We start from the raw sequence: 22,934 nt of genomic DNA, 5'->3' as shown, positions 1-22,934 counted from the left end.
TCTCAACAGTAGTGAGTCTCACACTTGTGCCTGACCTTACAAAGAACATGCTTCTACAACGAATGGGCACTTAAGACTTCCAATGTTTTCTGAATTCAAATGAAGAGGCTTATATTGAGAGTGGGCCCTTGGAGGCTTGTTTAAGGTGGTTGGTTGAGCAATGTCTAGGAGGGAAGGATGTGGCTGCTGGGGTGAAGTTCACACCCTTCAGGAAACCACCTTGAAAGTGAAAGCGGAAACTTGACAGACTTAACGGTTTGTGATACATGTTTTTGCGCATTTGTAGTTGCGTCTGAAAATGGGAAACTACGTCATAAGAGGCATCTCTTCTAGGAACACCACTCCTGTTGAGGGATGGCACTTAGAACCACTTTGAGAGCTGTAGCAGCAACGCTGCCCCACTCCTTAAGTGGGATTACAAAAAAATTGAAAGATGACACATTTACACATAAAGCTCTCTGGCTTGTGGTCCCCAAAAAGGACCATTCAGGTTATTAAAAAGCAGTGAGCAAGTTTTTGAGTTCCCCGGAACTTTCCAGTCATCCTGATGAAAACTTCTGGAGAACTCCAAAGTTTGTTAACTCCTTTGTGACAATTGGTTGGTCTCAATAAAAAAAAACAACTATATTATCTTGCTGTTATTTCGGGAGGTGGGCTTGAAATGGGTCCACCTGTTTACTGACAACCTTTAGCTTAAGATTGTGATTTACTCTTCCTCAGTGAAGAAGGGGAGTGGGAAACTGTGGTTGATAGGAGAAAGAAACGGAGACTGGACTAAAAGATCTAAAACAGACTCAAAAGCCTACAACCTTCTTACCTCCTTGGGATAGTTTCAGGTGAGTAGCCATGTTGGACTGTAGTAAAAAAGCAAGGTTCAGGTCCTATCGCACCAGCTAGATTTCCAGGATACCCTTTTTCCTTCTTGGGAGGGTCTTGGAGGCTTCTTCTCAGTGTGTGACTCAACAGGGGGTTAATTACCACAGAAATACTGGCCTGAGTCTTTCCACCGTCAGAGGATCTCAGGTGATGACTTTCTTAACAACTTTTCTGTTTCCTCCTTCACTATGCTCTAGCACCCAGCCTTAAAGGGAAGAGGAAAAAGAAGTTTGTCCCCATGGCTGCGTGTGAATCAAAGGCTCCAGAGAAAGAGGTGACAGCAGGTCCTGGAGTAGAAGAGAGTCGGAGTGCTCCAGAGAAACTGGATCAAGAGGTGAGTGAAGCAAATTAATAAACCTCATGAATGTGAAGAATTGAATCCTGATACAATTTTTTTCTCACATTGTGGCCTTTAGTATTCGGAAATAACCAGATATTATTTAGCTAGTGTTACGATTGTCTACTTTTCAGAGGAATATCAACAAAAATAAATACATTTTAAAAAGAGACAGGTAGAGAGGTTCCAAAATAAATTTCAATAATGAGGATACAACAGAGAAAGGGGAAAAAAGGAATTTGAAGAATATGAATATATTAAATTGTTGTTAATAGTAATTTTATTTCATTTTCACCCTTATTTGAGCCTCTGGGAGGAAGGGACTAACCTCCACCCCTGACCTCTTAATCCTCACAACAATTCTGTGAAGTAGGTTAATTATTGGTCCAAGGTCGCCTCATGTCATAGTTGAGTGGAGATTTGAACCTGAGTTTTTCCAGGCTATGTTCAGCATTAAATCCAGTGCAATTCATGAACTCTAAATTAGATACACTTAGGTGTAATTCTGGTGGTGAAGGATGAGGACAAAGGGACAACTGGAGCTCAGCTGTCAACCAGACTTTCACAAATATGAAAATCCCAGTTTCACATTTTAAGAAATGTGTCATTTGAACTTTGCTTGTTCAACTTGTTACAACTTGATATTTAAAAAAAATATACCCTTGACTGCCAGCATGGATGTGGGGAAGAGGTTTGATGTCATAGAAACTTGCAAGTGACTAGCATGAGGACCTAGCAGTCCTGACTCAATCCTGTACCTCTATACAGTCCTGTCTCACCTGACAGGTATCTGTATTCCTGGTGCTCCTAGCCCACACTGCAATGAGGCAAAATGAGATTGTGAACTTGGGTGGTTGCCTTAACCTTACAATCCAATCCAGGAGCAGATAATGTTCCTTCCCTAGGTGTCTTTAAACACAGTGCATACTGAATAGGTCATCTGTAACTCATATCTTTTGATGGTTTTGGAAGCCCGGTTTGGCATGTGTGGCTGACCATGAATGTATTTAAAAATACCTGGAAAGAGGTGGGAAAAAGTGTTATCTGCTCAGATTTCTGGGTGTTACAGTGCAGTGGGAGGGGAGGCAGCAGTGGCAAAAAAGGGTGGCCAAGGATAGTGGTCTTAGGTGGCACCCCTTGTTGTAAAGCCATTGCTGGCTTGCAATTGCAGCTGATGCCTTCCTATTCCAGCTCCGTACTTTCTCCCTGCATCCCCTTTGCATCCCATTACTTTTCTGGTAATACCTGGTGGTGGAGGAGGAAAGTGTTATTGAGACGTAGCTGACTTATAGCAACCCCTGGTGGGGCTTTCAAAGCAAGAGATAAAAGAGGCGATTTGCCATTGCCTCCCTCTACAACCATCAACTTCTTTGGAGGTCTCCCATCCAATTACTAACCCTGCTTAAGCTTCCAAGATCTGATGAGATTGGGCTTGCCAGAGCTGTCCAAATCGGGGTGGTAATAACTAATGAAGAGGAAAAAATGAAAGAAAATAGTGTTGATGCCACTGGTGCAACTCAGTCAACCTTGACCGAGGTTGATGCTAAGTAGGTTTCTTATCAGAGCTGATATAATGCTGAACTATGGTTAAAAGGAACAAAGGAGATAGGAAAGGGGAAATATACACTGAAGTAGGGTACATGCCTTCCTAGGTCCTGGTTCAAAATCTGCGGTGTGTGTGAAGCCAGCATTAACTCTGCACTGGACCATTGTAATGTTGGAGGTCCTTTGCCCCAGTTACTCAATTCTTCATTTTGGAACTGCTAATGTGATTAATTATCCAAAGGAAACCACTCATTCACCTCTGACATGTTGACTCAGAGGTTGAAGTGAGTTGCAAAAGGATCAGAGACTGAGGGGTTTGTGTCCTGCCCCCCCTGGCTTGACAAGTAGACTCTTTTGTGCTTGTAGTGAGTATTTTGCATAAGAGTTGTTTGTTTGTGTGTTTGAGAGAGAAGAAACAGGGAAGTGTCACAATTTCCAGACCAGAGGTGTTGATATCAAGAGCAAAAGAAACTGAAAACAAACTATTTTTGTGTGCTGTGGAGTAGAAACTTACGTGAACTTCTGAAATGAACTCTCGGTTGCCAAGAAATTAGCATTGCTTGTGAGAAATAGATTAATGGGGAAAATCCTATTCTCAACCTCTTCCCTCCCTCCAAATGTACCAAATTCTGCAGAATTTGAGTTGCTTTGGAATGAAACTCCTGCAGATCAGAGCTCTTGTGTCCTTTTCAGTGGTGACTGCCCTTGACCCTTCCAGCTGATCACCTCTTCTCCTTGTTTGCAGTCCTCCACCCCCCGTCCCCCAATGATTTGAAAACAGGAATAATAAAAACAGAATACAACTTTGCTTTGCATAGGCATTATTGGGGGGGGGACGGTGGTGCAAGACCCGCTATCTATTTGGCTGTCCCAGATCAGCACTTGGGATGTTCCCCAAATTGCTTTTCTGTTGTGACACATATTCAGACAAAATTAGATTGGACAAGGAGGGCGTGACTTTTTCCTTCTGTGTGGCTTTGGAACAAAAGCCAAAAATTAGTCCCTTAATATCTGTTGTAGATGACTGTTCTTGGTAAGGCATAGATGCATCTCCCCCTTCTTCCAAGTAGTTTTATCTTCATAACATCCTGTGAACCCCCAGGGCTAGGGGCCTCATCCCACTGAGGGGGTGCCATCTTCTTTCTGCAGAGCCAAAGAAAAGTCCACGCACCAGACATGTATAGGTTGTCCTTCAGTTACTTGGCTTCTTTACTATGCCAGTTGCAGAGGTTCACGCTACCTGTAGCCTGGCCAGTCCACTTCTCATCACTTCTACCTGCTCACACCTAGGAGCTAGTCTGTTTTCTCAGCCTGAGAACTTCATTTAGCCCCTGTCCTGGCCAATGCACCCTTTCAGCAGGGTTAAGCCAGTGGCGGGGGGGGGGGGGGCAGCCTGCCTGGGTCAGGTTGGAAGAGTTCCATCTGGCTGCCCTCTGGGGGCCAGGAATGTCACCTTCAGAGTCTCCAGGAGGCATGGCACTGTCTTGCATGCTGAGGCCCCAAGGGCAGCCACTTGCCTCCCCCACTTCCTTCAGCTGGGGTCTTTTGATCCCTCTTCGTTTGGCCTGCTTGCCTGCTCCTCCTGAATAGGCCCTTTCTCTTGAGGAGGCCTTTACACCAGAAGAGGTCATTGCTCCATACAGGTTGGCCTTCCTCCTGTCTGCTCCTCCCTTGCTCTTGTCAACCCCAATGGATTTTCTGCCTTTGCTGCAACTGGACCTGCTCCCTTCCTTAGGGCTGTGGCCCTGCTCCTCCCTTTCACCCCTGGGGGTAGGGTACCCTTGGCTGTGATTACATCCCTATGAAGGGGTGGGTTAGGTTACAAGAAAGAGAGTGGCCAAAGGTCACCCAATTAGCATCATGGCTAAGTGAAAAATTGGAACCTGGATCTCCCTGACTTAAGTCCAACATTCTGTCCACTGCTTAAGACTAATATCATCTTGTTTCATAGCATAGGTAAAGTAAGATGGAGACAGTGATTTTTTTAAGAACATAAAGACATTTTTTAACCTTGGTATACACGTGCATTTCTTTTTGTCCCACCTGGTCAATCTGTGGTCTAATAGGTTTTGCAGGTTTTAGAAACTCTTCAAAATCCTGCAATATCTATTTGTCTACAGATGATGGAATCAGGATACAAAGCATGGGCAAGTGATACTTGTGTTTTGCTGTTGACTTCAGCAGTCTCTGGCTCCAGCCTACATGCAGCTATTACAAATTTACATAATCTGTTCCAAATGGCAGAATTTAGCTTTCCTAAAAATGGAATCTAGGTTAACAATACACCCATCCCGCTAGGAGCCAACACACCTTGAGAGAGTATACCCAACGCTGTCAGGTTGGCACTTTTGCTTGTTCAGAATGAGCTTTGTTGGAAAAGAAAACCAGTCCCATAAATAGCACTGCAGCTAAAATAACACGTCTATCGTGAGCAGAAAAGAATAGGAAGGAGCAAAAGCGCTGAGAGCTGAGCAGCTGCTTTGACCAAAAATAGCAACAAGTTTTATAACTCCGGAAAATTTAGAACAAACAAACGCAAAGCGTTTTTAGCAGAGGGAGGGAGGGGGTGTGAGAGTGAGAATTTGTGCCGTTCTGTTTTCCTGGAAACAGCCTCTCGTGTTCTCACACATCTCCGGCACTCTGACCAACTTGGCTTCCTTCCCAGCCCCAAGCATAATAAACCCAGCATCTCTGTCTCTTTTGCTCTCTCTCTCTCTCTCTCTCTCTCTCTCAGCTGAACAAGCTGGTTACTCTTTGGAGCTAATAAATTGCCTCCGACCACAAAACAACACTTGATGGGACTGAACAGCCAAGCTTTGTGTTGTGGGGTGGGGTGGGGAGAAAGCGAAGCAATCTTGTCTGCATAGGCATTTTGGCAGTGAGACTTTTGCAATTGGTTTGCCCCCCTTTAATTCCCTGTGCTTCCAGTTGAAAGCTTCCTTGAACCCTCAGGGAGCTGCTGTCCGGCAAGAGCAGACATTTCCTGGGTTTGGTGGACCGCTGGTCTGATTCACAATTGGGTAACATCATGTGTCTCTATCAGCAGGAGTATAACAGAGGGTGCAAGAATGCAAACGAGGGAGCCATATTGATGCTTGCACCATGCTTGAACCTTTCTGAGCTAAAAATAGTTAACTTCCTGTGCCAAGGAAGAGCTTGTTCTGCATTGAGTTCAGCTAAATTCTGCAACTGGTATAAATTAAGTGTGGTAAGCAAATCCGCATGTGTTTGCTTGTTCTGCACAATCCTACAATTGCTGGAAAGATATTAGTTCATAACCATAGCTGAATTCCATTGCTTCTCAGCCTTTTGGCTTAGATCAAGTGTAGATAAATTCCGGTGAAAAAAACAGGATGTTAAAAGCAGCAAATGAGACTCATTGACAACATTGACATTGAGCCTGCTGGAAATGTGGGGAGGGCAGAATAAAAATCAAAAATAAATAAATAAATAATAAAATAAAACAAAAATCAGTAACTAGATAAGAACTCTTATTGGATCTCCCAACATCTTCAGTATTAATTAAAAGGAGCCTGGGGCCGGGTGGTGGTGGTGGTTAAATCCAAACCATAGCAGAGGGGACAGAATAGGATAAAGCCTTTCCCATGCACCCTTTCCTGGATAGAGCCCTCCTCCCCAAGCTAATAGCTGCTTTTGTGTGTGTTTCTGTTCAGGAAACTATGGTGGAGGACAAGGATTACACCCCCCCCCCAGCATCATGACCACAGCAGTGTTTTTTAAATTGAAGATCTAATTGTGGATCTCTCACCTCTTGTGTGGTTGGCATAGTAATAAGCAAATCTAGTGTTACGAGTCAAGTGGTCTCCAAACATTGGTTTGCAAACATCTGTCTCCGTTTCTGGGCTGCAGTATCCTCCCTGAGCCTGCTGGTGTGGGGAGGGCGGAATATAAATCGAATAAATAAATTAAATAAATAGTGTTATTTTGGGGCTGAATTTTTCAGGCTGGACATGTGCTCTTCAGGTTATAGTTGTAGCCTTTTTTTCAAAAATCTTCTCCCGAGGGTACTGTATACATGTTCCCCTCCCCACTATGCTGTCCTCACAACAGCTCTGTGAGGCAGGTTTAAGCTAAGAACGAGTGGCCCAAGATCATAGTTGGTTCTTGTTGAAGCTTCTAGAAATCTTCACCCTCTCTGGCATTCCCCACACACTTTTAAGTGCACATTGTCAGAGCCATAAGGGCTAGAAGCTTGCTTTATTTTCAAAAGCCAAAGTGGACATTTTTTTCAAGGGACTGAATTCTCTACCCAGTATCACATTCTGTGGCACCTTGACATCATCACAGCCCTTTTCTAGCATTCAATCTGGAGCTCTCTAAAGTGTGTGGAGACCCATTTGTGGCCCTTTTCTCCCACTCTACAACTCTTAATAGACGTTAGGCCTCGAGAGCTGTTTCACAGCTTTTCGAAAGCATCTGCCCATTGGTCAGTCCTCCAGTCTGGCAGGCCAGTATATGTTATGTGCCATCAAGTCGCCTCCGACCTATGGTGTCCCTATGAATGAAAGACCTCCAAAACATCTTGTCGTTAACAGACTTGCTCAGATCTTGCAAACTGGAGGACGTGGCTTCTTTTATTGAGTCCAGCCATCTCGTTTTAGGTCTTCCTCTTTTCCTACTGCCTTCTACTGTTCCTAGCATTATTGACTTTTCCAGAGAATCTTGTCTTCTCATAATGTGACCCAAGTACTATAGCCTCAGTTTTGTCATTTTTGCTTCTGGGGAGAAGTGCTCCAGACAAATTGATAGGCTGCTTGAGGGTAGATGAAATGCTTCAGAGGGCTAGTTGTGGTCCGTAGGTGATCATTTGCCCATCTATAGAGCTTTCAAGTGTTCAAAGCACCTCACATGCCTTCATGTAGGGCTGATGTGCAGACACTTCAGTAGTCTGCACATCAGCCCTGTAAAGTAGGTCATTATTTTTATTATGTCTGTGGAACTGTAGGGCAGGGGGGATGATGTTTCTTCTTTCTTTCTTCTTTCTCCCTCTCTTTGGGACTCAGAGAAATGGAGTAAATTGTACAAAATGAAGCCAGGCTGTAATCTGAAAGAGAATCTCCTGTAGGTGACCTGAAAAGAAAGCTCTTGTTAATCACCACCCACAGTAAGTTACACGGGGCTAGTAGCTCTTTTTGTGAGCTGTGCTGAAGGTGGCTTTATTTGCGAAAATGAAATACATAAATTGACACAGGTCACAGAATTCAGCTTTTGTCAGTGCAGAATATGCCCTATTAAAAAGCCCCAATAAATCCTTTCTCCCTTCACAATTTGTATCTCTTTGTGGGGCAAACTGAGAAGGTACTTGCCAATGTATGATTTTCTGTTGACAAACAAGATGCGTGATGTTGTCCTATGTCGAGGCCAGCCATTGCTCTGTCTAGCCTCTGTCTAGCCTTGTTTTCTCGGACAGGCAGCCTCTTCCCCAAGACCTCAGGCAGAGAGAGGCTCTTCCTCCGTCTTAAGTGGAGATTTCTGGATTGAACTTGGGGCCTCTGCGTGCAAAGCTGTGTGCTTGATTCTGAGATGCAGTGCCTCTTTCCATGAGGTAAAATAGTCCAGATGTGCTGGAGGTTGCAGGAAAAGAGGGCAGTGGCTGGGATTTGTTAAGCAACCAGCACAGCTCTTGCTTGGTAAACAAGAGTCACTCTCCTTGCTAATTGACTTCGGGGTTGCAGGTCATGGATTTGAGCTCTGCAGTTTAATGCAGCTGTTCAAAACCAAAGCAGAATTCCATCTGTTTTCCGTTTCTACAAGGGCTAATGATTTTGGTCCCGTAAGGAGCACATGCATGGGGTTTTTTTGTTTGTTTTTTTAAAAATAGAAACTGACTTGAAGACCGGCCCTTTGAAGCATCTTCCATATACTCTGAATGGATGCGTGAGGACCTTCAAGTTACTTTTCTAGCCTTGGCCAGTGGCTAGTGGAAAACTGTCGGTTGTCTAGAAAAAGGGCTGGCTTTGACATGAGGCGACTAGGACAGCTGCCTTAGGTGGCAAATCTTCAACACTCGTTGAGGACAGCGGAATTATCTGTTGTTGTTACATGTTGTACGTACACAAGATCACATTTACACTAGCTCTCTGGTCTGTAAATGTGTAATCAGTTTGGCCCGTTAACTTGACTTTGGTGCCTTACGTTGATGAAGAAGGATGTCGTGTAAACAGTGCACTTGATCACAATTCCGTGCGTATTCATACGCACCCCAGTTTTGGGCAGCTGAAATTGGGATTTTACATTTTAGGTTCCAGCATGGTTCAGGCTGACCCTGATTAAACAAGGTCTTGAAAATTCTGTATGGTTTGGAGTAGCTACATCTAAACTTATTTTACTGCTTTAACTATCATGGCTTCCTCTAAAAACTTCTTGGAATTTCAGGCAAGGAATGTTCAGATAAAAGAATCCCCCTGTACAGGATTACCATTTCCAGAGAGAAAGGAAGTTACTCAAGCTGGTTTAAGTCTGCTATGTAGCCATGCCCTTATACTTTGGTTTGGGGGCGGGGGTAGCTCTTGTTGGAATCCATTGTCCTTGGAGGAGAAGGTTGGCACAGAGACAAAATTTTGGTCTTCTGCTGGGATGTATATTCGTTCCTAACAACAGGCGTCCATAATGTCAAACTGTAACTGCTCAAGCTTTTTATAGCAGTTAGTGAATCCTTGGCTGTGTTTTTTCCCCACTTCAGGAAGCCCCGGCAATGAAGCCAGGTGATATTTCCAAGGTTGAGCGGAAGAGTCTCGCAGAGGATTCCGAAGATGATCAAGTGTTGAACGACGAGAGAGAAGAGGAACAAACCTTCTTGGTCAACCTGTACAAATTCATGAAGGAACGTCACACGCCGATCGAGAGGGTGCCTCATCTTGGCTTCAAACAGAGTACGCCCCTAGTCTTGTTTTTGGGGTGGGCAGGTTCTTTCCTAGTCTTTGACTTATTTGATTGCCATCTATAACTTGCCAAGACTAATGCTGCCCAAGCAAGCATTTTTATTTTCAGTAAATCACTACCTTTGAGCAGTCGGGTTGCTAGTCGTGGTTGGTGTGACCCAACAGGCATGATTTTATAGGGTGCGTTTTTCTGTGGGCGTAGAGGTACTGCTAGAATCAAAAGCACCTATTGGGTGGGGCCCATGGTGTGATTGCCAGGCATGTCGTAAGGCCCTTTTTATTCTTAACAAAACCAGTTTGAAAAGCCTGCCAGTTTTCAATTACTCCATCCCCAAGTGATGCCATTCCCCATCCCTCCCCAAGATTTGTAAGGCCACTTTTGTGACTCAAAGGCAGGGATGCGGCTAGTGGAGGGAGAAGAGACAGACTCCTCCCTGCTCTCGAGAATGTTTCAACCAGCACTTCTCAGACTGTGGAGTAGCTCTCCACTTTGCCTCTGTTCACTTGTTTGCACATCTGAAAATAATGGGCTTCTGTTGGTACAGTTGCCTGAAAGCTCAAGCTAGGGCGTTGTATAGCTCCATTTTAAAAAAAGAAAATTGAAACTCTGCGCTAAGAAAAAGTCAGTTTTACCTTTTAAAAATTACTACACAAGTTGCATCATTTCCTCTATATTGCATAATTCATTTGGTTTTGCTAGGCTGGGGGAGGGGCAAGGACAATGCGGGGCACCAATGTGTCACCTCCAGCCACTGGGAATCCTGTTCTGCCTGAGTCTTTCAGTGGGCCTTTGTATTTTCAGACATATTTGGGTGACCATGAGGACTAGAAACTTGCTTTGAATGAAAGAATTAATCATCAGGGAGCCATGTTCAGCTCTTGATGCAACAGGGCTCTGTTGCATCACAAGCAACCAACACTGTGTTCTGCAGGATTTCTGCATTTCCACGGAATAGCATCATATATAGAACACTGCGTAAGGCCGACAGTCTGTGCTGTGTTTGGCTGCTCTGATTCCTTGGTATGTTCCTTGTTCTTTTTTTTTTCAGTTAACTTGTTCAAGATCTACAAAGTTGTGGAAAAACTTGGAGCCTATGAATTGGTAAGGGAAAAAGTAGTAGTTTTTTTAATTGGGTGTATAATCCTCCCCTCCTAGAATGCTTCCTAGCCTCAGTTTCCCATCTAAAAAATGGGAATAATAAAAGATTTGCCCTGGGTGGTGCTGATGTTGTTGGTTATTACTTCAAATGATATAAGTAGCACTTTACAGAATCATAATAAAACAAAAACAGAATCTGGTTCCTGCCCCAAGGGCCTTTACAATTTATATACTATGAAGGCAAAATCCATGTGAAAGCATTTGAAGCAGTTGCAAACTGAAAAATGGGTTTAGAAATTATCAGCATTAGAAGTTGTGAGGATTTAACATCTGTGTATCCTCTAAAGGGTTAGATTCATGTCTTGACCACAGATCTTACCAGCAAGCTTTTGGGAGGTTGGGTGTGCATGCATTTTATACAGCTGTAGAAGCAGGGCTTTTTTTCAGCTGGAACGCGGTGGAACGGAGTTCCGGAACCTCTTGAAAATGGTCACATGGCCGGTGGCCCCGCCCCCTGATCTCCAGACAGAGGGGAGTTTAGATTGCCTTCCGTGCAGAGGGCAATCTAAACTCCCCTCTGTCTGGAGATCAGGGGGCGGGGCCACCGGCCATGTGACCATTTTCTCCAAGGGCAACCCACTGAGTTCCACCACCTCTTTTCCCAGAAAAAAAGCCCTGTGTAGAAGTAACAAAGTAAGAGCCTTCAAGCCTTTCCCCAATCATTTGTGTTAAAATCATGGGTCTGCAAAGCAACTTGGGGCAGGATTCTGGCCACCCTCCATAGGCCTTGAGGTGAACAGAAACATCCTCCACAATGAGATCGTCGCCTGAATGATTCTGCAGCCCAGGTTGGCGCTCTGATGCTGGAGCCCATTGAGGTACTTTCTGGTTGGAGATCTGGCGCATGTTTTAGCCTTCCATGGGAACTTGCTGAGAACTGCCGATGATTAGATGCAGATTGGCCTTTTAACTTACTGGGAACATTCCTGGTGGGACTCTCTCTTGGAGTATTTCTGGCAGCAAGGAGCGCGAAGTAGTCCTGCAGAGTTTCCTTGGCCTGGACTCAGATCATGACAAGAAGATAGTGTGTGTATGCTCACCTATGTCTGTTGTTGCCATCACTGTGGTCCAGGTCTGAGGCCAGTGGACTCTGCAAGGGCTCAGCTTATCCCAGGGCTGTTTTAAAATCCCAGTTGGTTCCGGATGATGATAAAGCTTAGCATGTCTAGTGCAGCCCTGTACCATTTGCAATCCACCTGATTGAGTTCTTTCCACCTGCCCTATGTAGGTAGAACATTCTCTTTCTCCCAGCTGCTTGGCTGTGTTTGACTTGGTGGATTGCATTTTGGGCAGGACTGGATACATTTCCCTTAGAAGCCCTTGTAGTAACTCTGCAAGGTAGACCAGCATTGTTATCCCCCAACTTACAGATGAGGACAGGGGCTGACACTGCCTCACCTAAGGCTTCTCATGAGCTGCTGGCTCAGGTGGGAGTTCAACCAGAGACGTCCCAGCTTACACCCTTCACATCTGCATCTCGCCGGCTGGTCTGGCATTGCCTACAGTCTTTGCCACTGGCAGCTGCTTTTTGACAAGTGGAGCTTACTGCAGTGGATTGCATTGATAGGTCTAGCCCTTCTGAGGGTAGCAGCCAAAGAAGGCTTCTGCTTAGGAACCAAGTCATTTATCATCCTTACCAGCAGCAACTCACCCAGGTCCTTCCTTTGGTTTGTTCTCATCCCTGGGAGATTCAGCAGAGTGAAAGGTTTACCCGTTGTGGAAGGAGATGTTCCCCTGGCTCACACACCTGCATTGTCTTTGGTCATGCACTCCTTATTAACTTAATCCGTCTGTTTCTTGCAAATAGAAGGCTGAGGGAAGTCACTGGTGCCAGCACCTGTGTGGAATGCAGGGCTGGGAGAGTAGAGAGAGCAGCTGGGTGGTGCCAATGGACACTCTGTGAAGCCTGGGGCAGGAGTTGCTGGATCAGGTATCCCTGGGACAGCAGGCTTAGTCTACTGCAGGCAAAGAGGGAAAGAATGTCATGGCACCTTATCAATGAAGATTTTAAAAAAAGGCATTTCCAGCAATTCTGGATAAAAAGAACATTGTTTGCAATCCTCCAACCTGCTCAGAAATGAGTTAGCTGGAGCTAGTTTCCTGAGCCGACTCCATTGGACTTAATGCCCTCAGCAGAGGAAGAAACGGTGGGTTATTTAAAGAGCTGGCTTCCAAGCATATTGCAGTGAGAATGGAGCACCATTGTCAAGGCAGGTGTTAACATCGCAGCCCTTTTGCAAACAGCTCCTGGGAAACTTGTGCATCTTGGTTCCAAGTCAGTAAAACTCCTGCCAACTCTGACAATTGAAACTCGGTGACCTAAATTTACTTTGATCACTGTCCCAGGGAGGGGGTGGGGGAGAATCTGGAGTTGTTCCTTTATTTCTGTGCCGTCAATCAACATTGGTCTCCCTTTAGAAAGATTTTGAGCCTGTTTCAGTGGAGCTTCAGGGACCCTTTGGGCTCAAAGTGGGCACTGAATTAAGTGCCCATGTGCTGCCTATCAGCCATTACAAGTTCTGGTTATAACTTCTAGTTAGGGAGATGTGACATGATACCCACTCTGGGCACTATGTGGGGAGAGAAAGGCGTGGTGTAGCAGACTGATGTCATGTCTTGTGTTGATTCAACAAGATGCTAAAATGAGAGGTGCAAGTAGTAGATAAGTGACTGCATTTCCACAGCATCAAGCATATCTGCAAAATAGTGTTAGAGCTTGGGCAAAACGTCTCTTGATTTGTTGTGTTCCTGTCTTTTTTTACCCCTCCCCTTTTGATATATATTTATTCATGTTGTAAGTGTGTCGGTGGGATCTTCTTCTCTTTCCTACCCCCATTCCCTCGTGAGGATGCACGTTTTTCAAAAACTGCAGGAGGCAGGGGGGTTGGATCTTACTGGTGGGAGGAATCTCTCGAGGAGGTGTGCAGAAAATCTTGCCTTTTGGAATGAAACCCTTGCCTTCCTCTGAAACCAGACTGGGCCAAGGGTTGTGCGTGTGTGCACCCCTCATGACACCAGTGAATGAGGAAGTAAAGAGAAGCTTACAGAAGTTAGCCTTGTACTACATAAACTGAAAACAGTTTAAGCTTCATGAGCACAACATCCCTTCCCCCTTGGGATGCATATCCTTGGGAATGGTGTGTGCGTGTGCGCGCATGCGCACGCCATCAAGTCACCGACCTATGGTGACCCTATGAATGAAAGATCTCCAAAACATCATTAACAGACTTGCTCAGATCCTGCAAACTGGAGCCATCTCATTTTGTGTCATCCTCTTTTCCTACTGCCTTCCACTTTTCTTAGCATTGTTGTATTTTCCAGAGATTCCTGTCTTCTCATGATGTGACAAAAGTACAATACCCTCAATTTTGTCATTGTAGTTTCTAGGGAGAATTCAGGCTTGATTTGATTTAGAACATAATTTGTCTTTTTGGCCATCCATGGTATCTGCAAAACTCTCCTCCAGCACCACATTTCAAATGAATCAATTTTCTTCCTGTCAGCTTTCTTCATTGTCCAACTTTCACATCCATACATAGTAATAGAGAGTACTATAGTCTGGATTATCTTGATCTTGGTCCCCAGAGAGACATCGAGTGATTCCGCACACATTGGATAATGCACTTCCAATCCTCTTTATAGATCATTTGGAACGGATTTTTTTGTGTGTGGAACAAAAAATCCACCTCAAACAATTGATAAAGTGCATTGAAAGTGCATTATCCAATGCGTGCGGAATCAGCCATCCTTAGCTTTAAGGATCTTTTCTAGTTCCATCACAGTTGTTCTTCCAAGTCTCAGTCGTCTTCTGATTTCTTGGTTGCAGTTTCCCTTTTGGTTGATGATAGAGCCAAGGAATAGAAAATCATGAACAATTTCAATTTCCTCATTGTCAACTTTAACATTGTGTGATTCCTCAGTAGACTTTTGTCTTCTTGATGTTCACCTGTAATCCTCCTTTGACACTTCCTCCTTTAACCTTCATCAGTAGTCATTTCAAGTCTTCACTATTTTCTGCCAGTAATGTGTCACCTGCATATCTCAAATTGTTAACATTCCTTCCACCAATTTTCACTTCACTTTCTAAACCTAATCCCACTTTCCTTATGATATGCTTTGCATAGAGATTGAACAGGTAGGGTGATAATATGCATCCTTATCTGACACCTTTGCCAATTGGAAGCCTTTCTGTTTCCCCATATTCTGTCCTGACAGTAGCCTCTTGTCCAGAGTACAGGTCACGCATCAAAACAGTCAGATGTTGTGGCATCCCCGATTCTTTTAACACTATCCTTATCTTTTCATGATCCTCACAGTCAAAAACTTTGCTGTGATCTATAAAACATAGGCTGATTTTCTTCTGAAATTCCTGGTATGTTCCAGTAGCCATTGTAAATTTTCAGTGTGATCTCTAGTACCTCTTCCTTTTCTGAATCCAGCTTGAACGTCTGACATTTTTCATTCCATATAATAAGAATTTTTGCTGTAGAATTTTGAGCATCACTTTGCTTGCACGGGAGATTAAAGTGATAGTCAGATAGTTGTACTCTTTGGCATCCCTTTTTTGAAATTGGAATGTAGACTGAGCGTTTCCAGTCTGTGGGCCATTGTTTTGTTTTCCATATTTGTTAAGATTTTGATGGACTCCATTTCTTGAAATAGCTCTATTGGCATTCCATCTACTCCAGGTACTTTGTTTCTCCCAGTTGCTTTGAGTGCTGTTTTTACTTACTAAAATTTCTGGTTCTTTGTCAAAAGATTCTTCTCTGAAAGTAGCTGTCATCCTTCCATCTCTTCTGTATATTTCTTCAGTGTATTGTCTCCATCTTTTCTTTATTTTGTCCTGATCAGATACTATATTTCCATATTGATCTTCCAGCGTCCTGAGCCGTGGTTTGAATTTCCCTTTGATTTCCCAGATCTTGTGGAACAGATCTCTTGTTCTTCCTTTTTTGTTGTTGTCTTCTATTTCTTTGCACTGGTTATTATAATAGATTTCTTTGTCTCTGAGTGCAAGTCGCTGAAAAGCTGCATTTAGAATTATGACTCTGTGTGATCAAGCAGAATTCTGACTCTGCTTTTGCTTCTCATATGTCTTTAGCAATTTTAAGAGTTTCCTCAGTCGTCCATTTAGGCTTTTCCTTTCTTTTGGCTACAGGAATAGTTTGTGTACATTCTTCCTTGACAATATCTCTGGTTTCAGCCCAAAGTTCTTCTGGTTCACGCTAAATTAAACTTAGTATTGCAAATCTATTCTTTACAGGATCTTTACATTCTTCAGGAATGTTATTTAGATTATATTTCGGCACTATGATTCTTTTAGTGTTTTTCTTCAGCTTTATTCTAATTTTTGATATTAGCAACTCATGATGATCTGTATCACAATCAGCTCCTGGTCTTGTTTTCGCAGAGAGCATCTTCTGCTTCCAGTTATGTAATCTGTTTAGTTCCTGTATTGGCCACCCAGTGATTTCCATGTATACAGTCAACTTTTTTGGTTGCCTAAAGCACATGTTAGCAGTGACAGGTTGTTGGTTTCACAAAATTATATGAGTCATTCTCCTGCTTCATTTCATGATCCTAGTCCAAATTCTGTAACAATGTTTGATTCTGCTTTGTCAACACAAACAGCAGTATGAGGTGTGGGATTCCAAGATGATAGAATTGGCCGTATCACTTCAGACTATGTGTATCCCTGTGGTTAATAGCTCCTCATGCAAAAACTTGTGCTAATTTTTAATATGCTGGATCAGGAAGAAAGTTTCTATCTAACTTTTTGTTCTAGTTTCCCACTTAGAGGAAATTATTAATCTACTTTGAAAATGTAATCCCTCCTCCTGCATTATGACATGGTTTAGCCCAGTCTGTCCCCTCAGCCCCCTTTCTCTTGATCACCTCATTCTGCTACATGTCTAGTCCAGGCCACAGTCAGTGAAGGGCAGATAGGTGAGGAATGCTCAGTGCTAATTTGTGGTCACAAAAGAAATGATGAGTTTTGAAAGTGCGTGTATCTCTCCTTCCGGAATCTGCATTTGTGAAAGTTTGTTTGTTTATTTACTGGTTTTATAGCCTGCTTTTCTTCTGCACTTATTCAAGTCCAGTAGCATCTTCTCTTGTTGGTTGTGAAAGTGCTACTGGACTTGAATCTTGCTCTTCTACCACAGGTCATCTGAAACTTTGCCACTGAGATTCACGCTGAGTAATCTGCTTTAAGTTTGTAACAAATACAAAGAAATACCTGATTAACACAGCATAGGTCAATAACAATAAAAGGAGACATCAAATGAGCAAAGTACTAGGATTACAATTACTGAAATCAGAATGACCATAGCATATTAGGCATGGTACAGAGAGTGAATGTAATGAAGAAAAAATTGGTATTATATCAGTAGAAAACAATGAAGCGGTAACAGAGTAATAGATGCTGCAAAATGACAGTGCGTCCTATATCCAGTGGTATAATCCACAGTCCTTTTGCCTTTATAAAGCACCTTCCTAAACTATTCTGTTATTAGTGTAGTCCTATTGAATTTTTAGAAATATTGTCTTGTTTTTCTATACAATTCCACTTCTCATCCTGGTCACTCCCAACCTCGTTACAGGTCACTGGAAGACGCCTTTGGAAGAATGTGTATGACATGTTGGGGGGCAGCCCTGGGAGCACCAGCGCTGCCACTTGCACTCGGAGACACTATGAGAGGTATCGGACTCTGTCCTGTCTTACGCCAGCCCTGGCAAGGAAGGGAATGGCCCAAGAGGCGCCATACGTTGCTTTGATGGGAAAGACAGTCATTTGGTTTATGTGTAGTGCCAGTCCATGATTTGGCATCACACAAGCAAATCTCTGTCTTTATTCATTTATTTGAACTATTTATGCCCCATTTTTCTCCCCAGCGGGGTCCTGAAGCAGCTTTCAACATCATTCTCTCCCCTTTCCATTTTTATCATCACAGCAGGTGAAGTTGTGAGAGATGACTGGGCCCAAGGACACCCAGCAAGCTTCCCTGGCAGAGTGGGGATTTGAACCTGGGTCTCCCAGATCCTAGTCCAACCCTCTAATCACTACACCACACTGGCTTGCACACTCCAATCCCTTCCTTTCATGGCTAAAGTTAGAAACCGCAGCGGCTCAGCAGGGTCACCGGTGGAGGTCTTTCATAGGAACCGTCACCTAATCCTTTGAACAAGAGATGCTGGGGGTTGAACCTGGGACTTCCTGCATGCAAAGTGTGCTATTGAGCCAAAGTCCCTCCTCTTTCATAAGCACAAGGACAGGGGACTTCTTTAAAGATGACTGTGGAAGTTCTAAGGAGTGCAAATCATGGCTGGTGACAGCACATAGTGAGGTGGGGCAGATGCCGGGGCCTCTGGCTTCTGGTGGGGCCCACTGCTGCTGACTCCCTACTCCTGCATCTCCTCTGATGTCTGCACTCACGCCCTTCCACTGTTCTGTCACCTCTGCTCCCCGTTGAATATGCTGGCTAGCGCTGCTGGAGAAGCATCTGTATTCAAGGTGGCCCTGGCAGGGGAGCTTCTAGTTGCACCCACCACCCAGCACCACTGGGGAAAGGGTGTGCAGTCAGTGTGAGCAGCTGTGATGCAGGTGGTGGGAGAGTTTGCAAGTGGGAAAAGGAAGGACGCACAGCTAGGTGGGGGCATCTGGGTGGAGGGCAAGAAGGGGAGCCTTGTAGTGAGTGTAGCTCCCCCGCCCCAAAACCTGGAATTAACCCTAGTGCAAATTCTGCAGCAGAAGGCCAGATTCTGTGTGCAATTCTGCGTGTGTCATTTTTTTCAGGAAGCAAGCCCGTAATTAGTGTCGGGGGCATCCTGGTGCCACAGTTAGTGAGGGTGGATGGCTGTTCTCTGGCTTTTATCTCAAGGCTTTTGCATCTTCTTTGCAGGCTGGTCCTCCCATATGTGCGGCATCTGAAAGGGGAAGATGACAAACCTTTGCCCCCCGTGAAGCCCCGGAAACAGTATAAGGTTTCAAAGGAGCCAAAGGGGGACAAAGGGAATGGCACTGTGGAGAAAAAGCGATCCAAAAAGGAGAAAAGTAGGGACCAGGTAAGGCAGTACTCACCCACATGTTTGGAAATTCAACTGTACAAACCTCAGGCATTATTACATAGCCTGCTAGGAAAGCCAGCCCCATCCCGAGACCTGCAGCCTTGGAGCTGTCACACATTCTGTGCAGTTTGTGGTGGCAGCTGATGGCAGTGACATTACTGGCCTCATCCATCTTTGAATATTGTTTCCCTACTTTTTGGGTGAATGATTGGCTTGTGAGGATCCAAGCAAAGAGATGGAGAAATATGAGCAGCACGAGATCCAAAGGGGCCGCTTGCATAAGATTGATTAGAAGCTGGAGAAGCTGGAGAAAAGTTAGTCAGAACTTTATGCATTCTGCAGAATGCTGTGTTGGGTACAGAGCTGTGCTTTCTGAGAAGTAGAGTCACCCACCTCTTTTAAAAGCAAGATTCTAGACCTTATGGCTCTTGATTGAGTGGGCAATGCCTGCTGAAATCTGAGTATGAAGAACATTTCCATGGGTCAGGAGGCAGTGTTTCAGGTCCCACCTAACATGTGGCTTCTCCCCCAGACCATCACAAACATAAGAAGATCATTTATGCAAAGAATTTGCATAATGATAGGGGCTGCAGAAGTTCAGTTTTCTTGGCATAGAATTAGATTAATTTAGTGCATTTTTAAGAATAGATTGGTCCTGCATTTAGATGCCCTAAGTTGAACCCTGTTATCTTTCTGTGTTCCACCAAGTTCAAGAGAGATTGTTTCCAGATCCTCCATTCACAGGGCAAATTCTCTTTGGTTGCAGGTTCTGCCAGAGAAGCTGAAGGCGGATGTTGTTTCTGCCCCCAGATCTACCAATGGAGTTGAGCAGAAGCAGCCTGCAGAACAACCTGAGGGGTTTCTCCCCCTGCCCAATGGTAGGGAGCCCTCTGAGGTCCAACCCCCTGAGAGCTGCCATGGCAACTGCAGGGTCAGCTGCTGCTCTGAGGCCTACAAGCGGGTCTTCTCCAGCTTCTACTTCAAAGGGAACCATGGCATCATGTCACCCTTGGCCAAGAAGAAACTGTTGGCACAAGTAAGCAAAGCCGAATCCTTGTACTGTCATGAGAAGCACCTCAGCCACTGCCCAGAGTATAAGAAGTCCAGAAGCAGAGAGGTCCTTGGCTCAGACCCAGAGGCCAGCCCTAAGAATCTGTCAATCAGCCACCATCACAAAGAAGTGCAGAACCCTGTGCTGGAAGTGGATGGTTCTAGTGGCCCTGCTGATTCTCCTCACATCTCAAAAGCAAGTGAAGGTGCATTGAAGGCATCTCCAAGCCTTAAGGACAGCCAGGTTCCTCAGAAAGCAGAAGATTCTGGGCTCCATCCCTCGCCTGGTCCTCCTGTCTTTACTGGGTATTTCCACACATATCGAAGTGATGTCTTGAAACCTGTAAGTTGTCATCCACTCCGAGGACCAGTAGAATACTACCCTAGCTTCAAGGATTTCCCAGAGTCTTCCTCTGCCTATCAGCAGCCTGGGAAAGATTTGCCATCGGGCAATGTGTCTCAGAAAGGACAGGAGGACACAGAGGACCAGCCAGAAGATCTCCGCAGGAAACCAAGTCAGCCGCCTCCTTCCTGGAGAGGCGACAGCCAGCAACACTTGGGCTTTCAGATGAGCAGCCCCAATAGTAAGAGAGGCTCCTCTCCCTTTCCGAATGTCAAGGCCTCTTGGGTTCCTCCTGTAGTCAACCTGGTTAAGGTCAGTCCTCAGGCGCCTAAGAATGGAGGTCAGCCTGTTTCTCCAAACCAAACAGGCAGCTCTGCTCAGAGGAACAAAAGGAGTTTGGAAGAGGAAAGCTTTCTTCATGGGAAGAAGCTGAAGGTCGTCTCCCCTTTTGTCAAGGAAGTGGAATCCAACAGTGGTCTGGAGCGCGGCACTTCCCCTGGCAGCCAGCAGGGGGTCTCTAAGCCCAAGGGGGGCATGTCAAGTCCGGGTTTCCCAGCGGCCCCTTCACCTCAGCTTCAGGACATGTATAAAGGGACAATGTTGAGGCTACCTGTGAACTTTAGCAGCACAGGGGATCATTTAAAGGGGCAGTTGCCCTCGCTGATCCCCTCCTTGTCAGTCAGCCCATTCATAATCCCTGCTTTTCCAACTCCATTATTAACTGCTTCTGTCCAGCCCTCAGACCTCTGCCAGCCGCTGGGGACGAGCCTCGTCCACTATCCCACATCTTACGATGGCACGCTACGCCACAGGCTGTATCCAGTTTCAACATGGCACAGTCAGCCAGCATATGCTTCTCCCCACATACCCTCCTACCACCGGAACACCAAGCTGTAGCCACCTGGCAGGCACCTCAGGAGAGCCTGTTTCTCACACAATCTTGGTCAAGGCACACAGTAACTTTTGAACTGCAGCTGTGCTGCATTTCAGCTTTCTGACTGTCCCATTCTATTTGGAAAAGTGGCGAGATGCCACTGTCAGGACCGTGTAATATTTTTTTAAACTCTGAGACTTTGACTCATATTTGTATCTGGTATGGTATGCAAATGACTTAAAACTATATTGTGCTAAAAAAAAAATAACCCACTAGGGAACAAAGCTCATATAAATGGAGATTTTTATCTGTGGTAACACTGGACCCAATTCCGTTTTGATTTTTTTATACCTTAGAGGGACAGCAAATGCTCCTGGCATTGGAAAATTGACTAGTCCCCAAGGTGCCCGCTCAGTGTTGCAGGAGCAGAGCGTGGCCTCATATGTTAGGGTGTGGCTCAGTGATGGGGCATCTGTTTTGCATGCAGAAGGTCTCAGGCTCAGTCCCTGATATCTCCAGTTAAAAGGAGTAGGTAATAGGTGATGAGAAAGACCTCCACCTGAGTCCTTGGGGAGCCTCTGACAGAGGGAGTAGACAGTACTGGCACTGATAGATCAGTGGCCTGACTCAGTATAAGGCAGGTTCATATGTACAAAAAGATGAGAAGGCCTGTGAGAAGGCCTTAACCCTAGGTGAGTGGGAGTTAGCGTGCTGATCCAGGAGGAGCACTCTGAAATCCTGCAATTAGATTGAAGATGCATATAGAAAATAGTCCATGAAGATAAGAGAACAAGACCTGATACAGTGATATCTGCTTAGGGTGGATTCAGTGGTGCATCACACAGTGTGGGTGTGAGGGGGGGGCAGCGATGGTTCCTGGGCCTAGGGGGAGAGAAATGTGGAAGATGCCACAAGGGCCTCCTTTCCCATTGTACAGCACAGATTTGGTATCCCTACTGCCAAGGCAGTGCCCAACTTAGCAAAACCCTGGTCCTTTCTACTGCAGCTTCCAAAATCCATTTTTTTTCCTCCTTTTGCTCAGTTCACCTAACTTCACTTCCATAAGAATGTAGCCTGTCAATGAGGCTGCTAATGGACTCTTACCACCTGGCCTCCAGCTTCAATTGGCTGGGATGGGGCGTGTACGTTGGTGGTGTTTGCATGGGGCCAAGGACTGCGATTCCCAAACTTTGGATAGCAGAGGCTCACTTATTTTCCACTCTGAGGCAGCCTTAAGTTTTGCACCCCCGAGATGTGTAAGAGTCTTTTGCCAGAAGGACCCTCTCCACCTCTGTCATGTTTCTGTGTGAGCCACTTTGCTGGTCACCCTTTCTGAGAGGAATGAGGCAAGCCCCAAGCAGTGATTCCTGAAGAGACACATCCAAAAGTCTCTTCTTGGGGCAGGTAATTTGGCTGTTCCCTGCAGTAAGCACGAATAGTTCATTTGGTGCAAAGATCCATCCAAATTGCCCATCCCCACAGGAGGCTGATAAGGAATGGAGAATACCCAGAGGGTGTGTCCTTTGCTTTACCAATGCTTTTCGTGCATTCATTCCTTTTCCATGATACAAGTTTGGTGGCTTCTCTTGCAGCACACAGTTGGGAGATGATTGGGTTGGCAAGCAATTGGCTAAGAGAGAGGAGCAGAATTTTAAACATAGTGCGAGGCTGTAATTCTGCAAACAATTACTAGACGCAAAGCTCCATTGAACACAGCAGAAGTGCCGTAACTAGTTGTTTTCGTATGTGTGGGGAGTGGCTTCCAGTTCTCCATCCACTTC

General features: G+C 45.0%; 1 protein-coding gene across 1 annotated transcript in view; it reads left to right on the top strand.

Moving 5' to 3' along the window:
* The window catches only part of ARID5A (AT-rich interaction domain 5A), a 33,061-nt gene extending 11,064 nt beyond the window's left edge, over window positions 1-21,997 (top strand). The window contains exons 2-7 of the mRNA XM_054998483.1: window positions 1,074-1,210; window positions 9,462-9,651; window positions 10,710-10,762; window positions 17,422-17,519; window positions 18,721-18,883; window positions 19,653-21,997. Of these exons, the coding sequence (XP_054854458.1) occupies window positions 1,074-1,210; window positions 9,462-9,651; window positions 10,710-10,762; window positions 17,422-17,519; window positions 18,721-18,883; window positions 19,653-21,176 (2,165 nt within the window). The 3' untranslated portion in view covers window positions 21,177-21,997. The remainder of the gene's footprint in view (window positions 1-1,073; window positions 1,211-9,461; window positions 9,652-10,709; window positions 10,763-17,421; window positions 17,520-18,720; window positions 18,884-19,652) is intronic.
* Window positions 21,998-22,934: the final 937 nt, after the last annotated feature.

Source organism: Eublepharis macularius, chromosome 14 (genome assembly GCF_028583425.1).
Source record: "Eublepharis macularius isolate TG4126 chromosome 14, MPM_Emac_v1.0, whole genome shotgun sequence".
Taxonomy (NCBI): domain Eukaryota; kingdom Metazoa; phylum Chordata; class Lepidosauria; order Squamata; family Eublepharidae; genus Eublepharis; species Eublepharis macularius.
The sequence above is the reverse complement of the archived record's forward strand: the minus strand, read 5'-3'. Positions and strand labels throughout refer to the sequence as shown.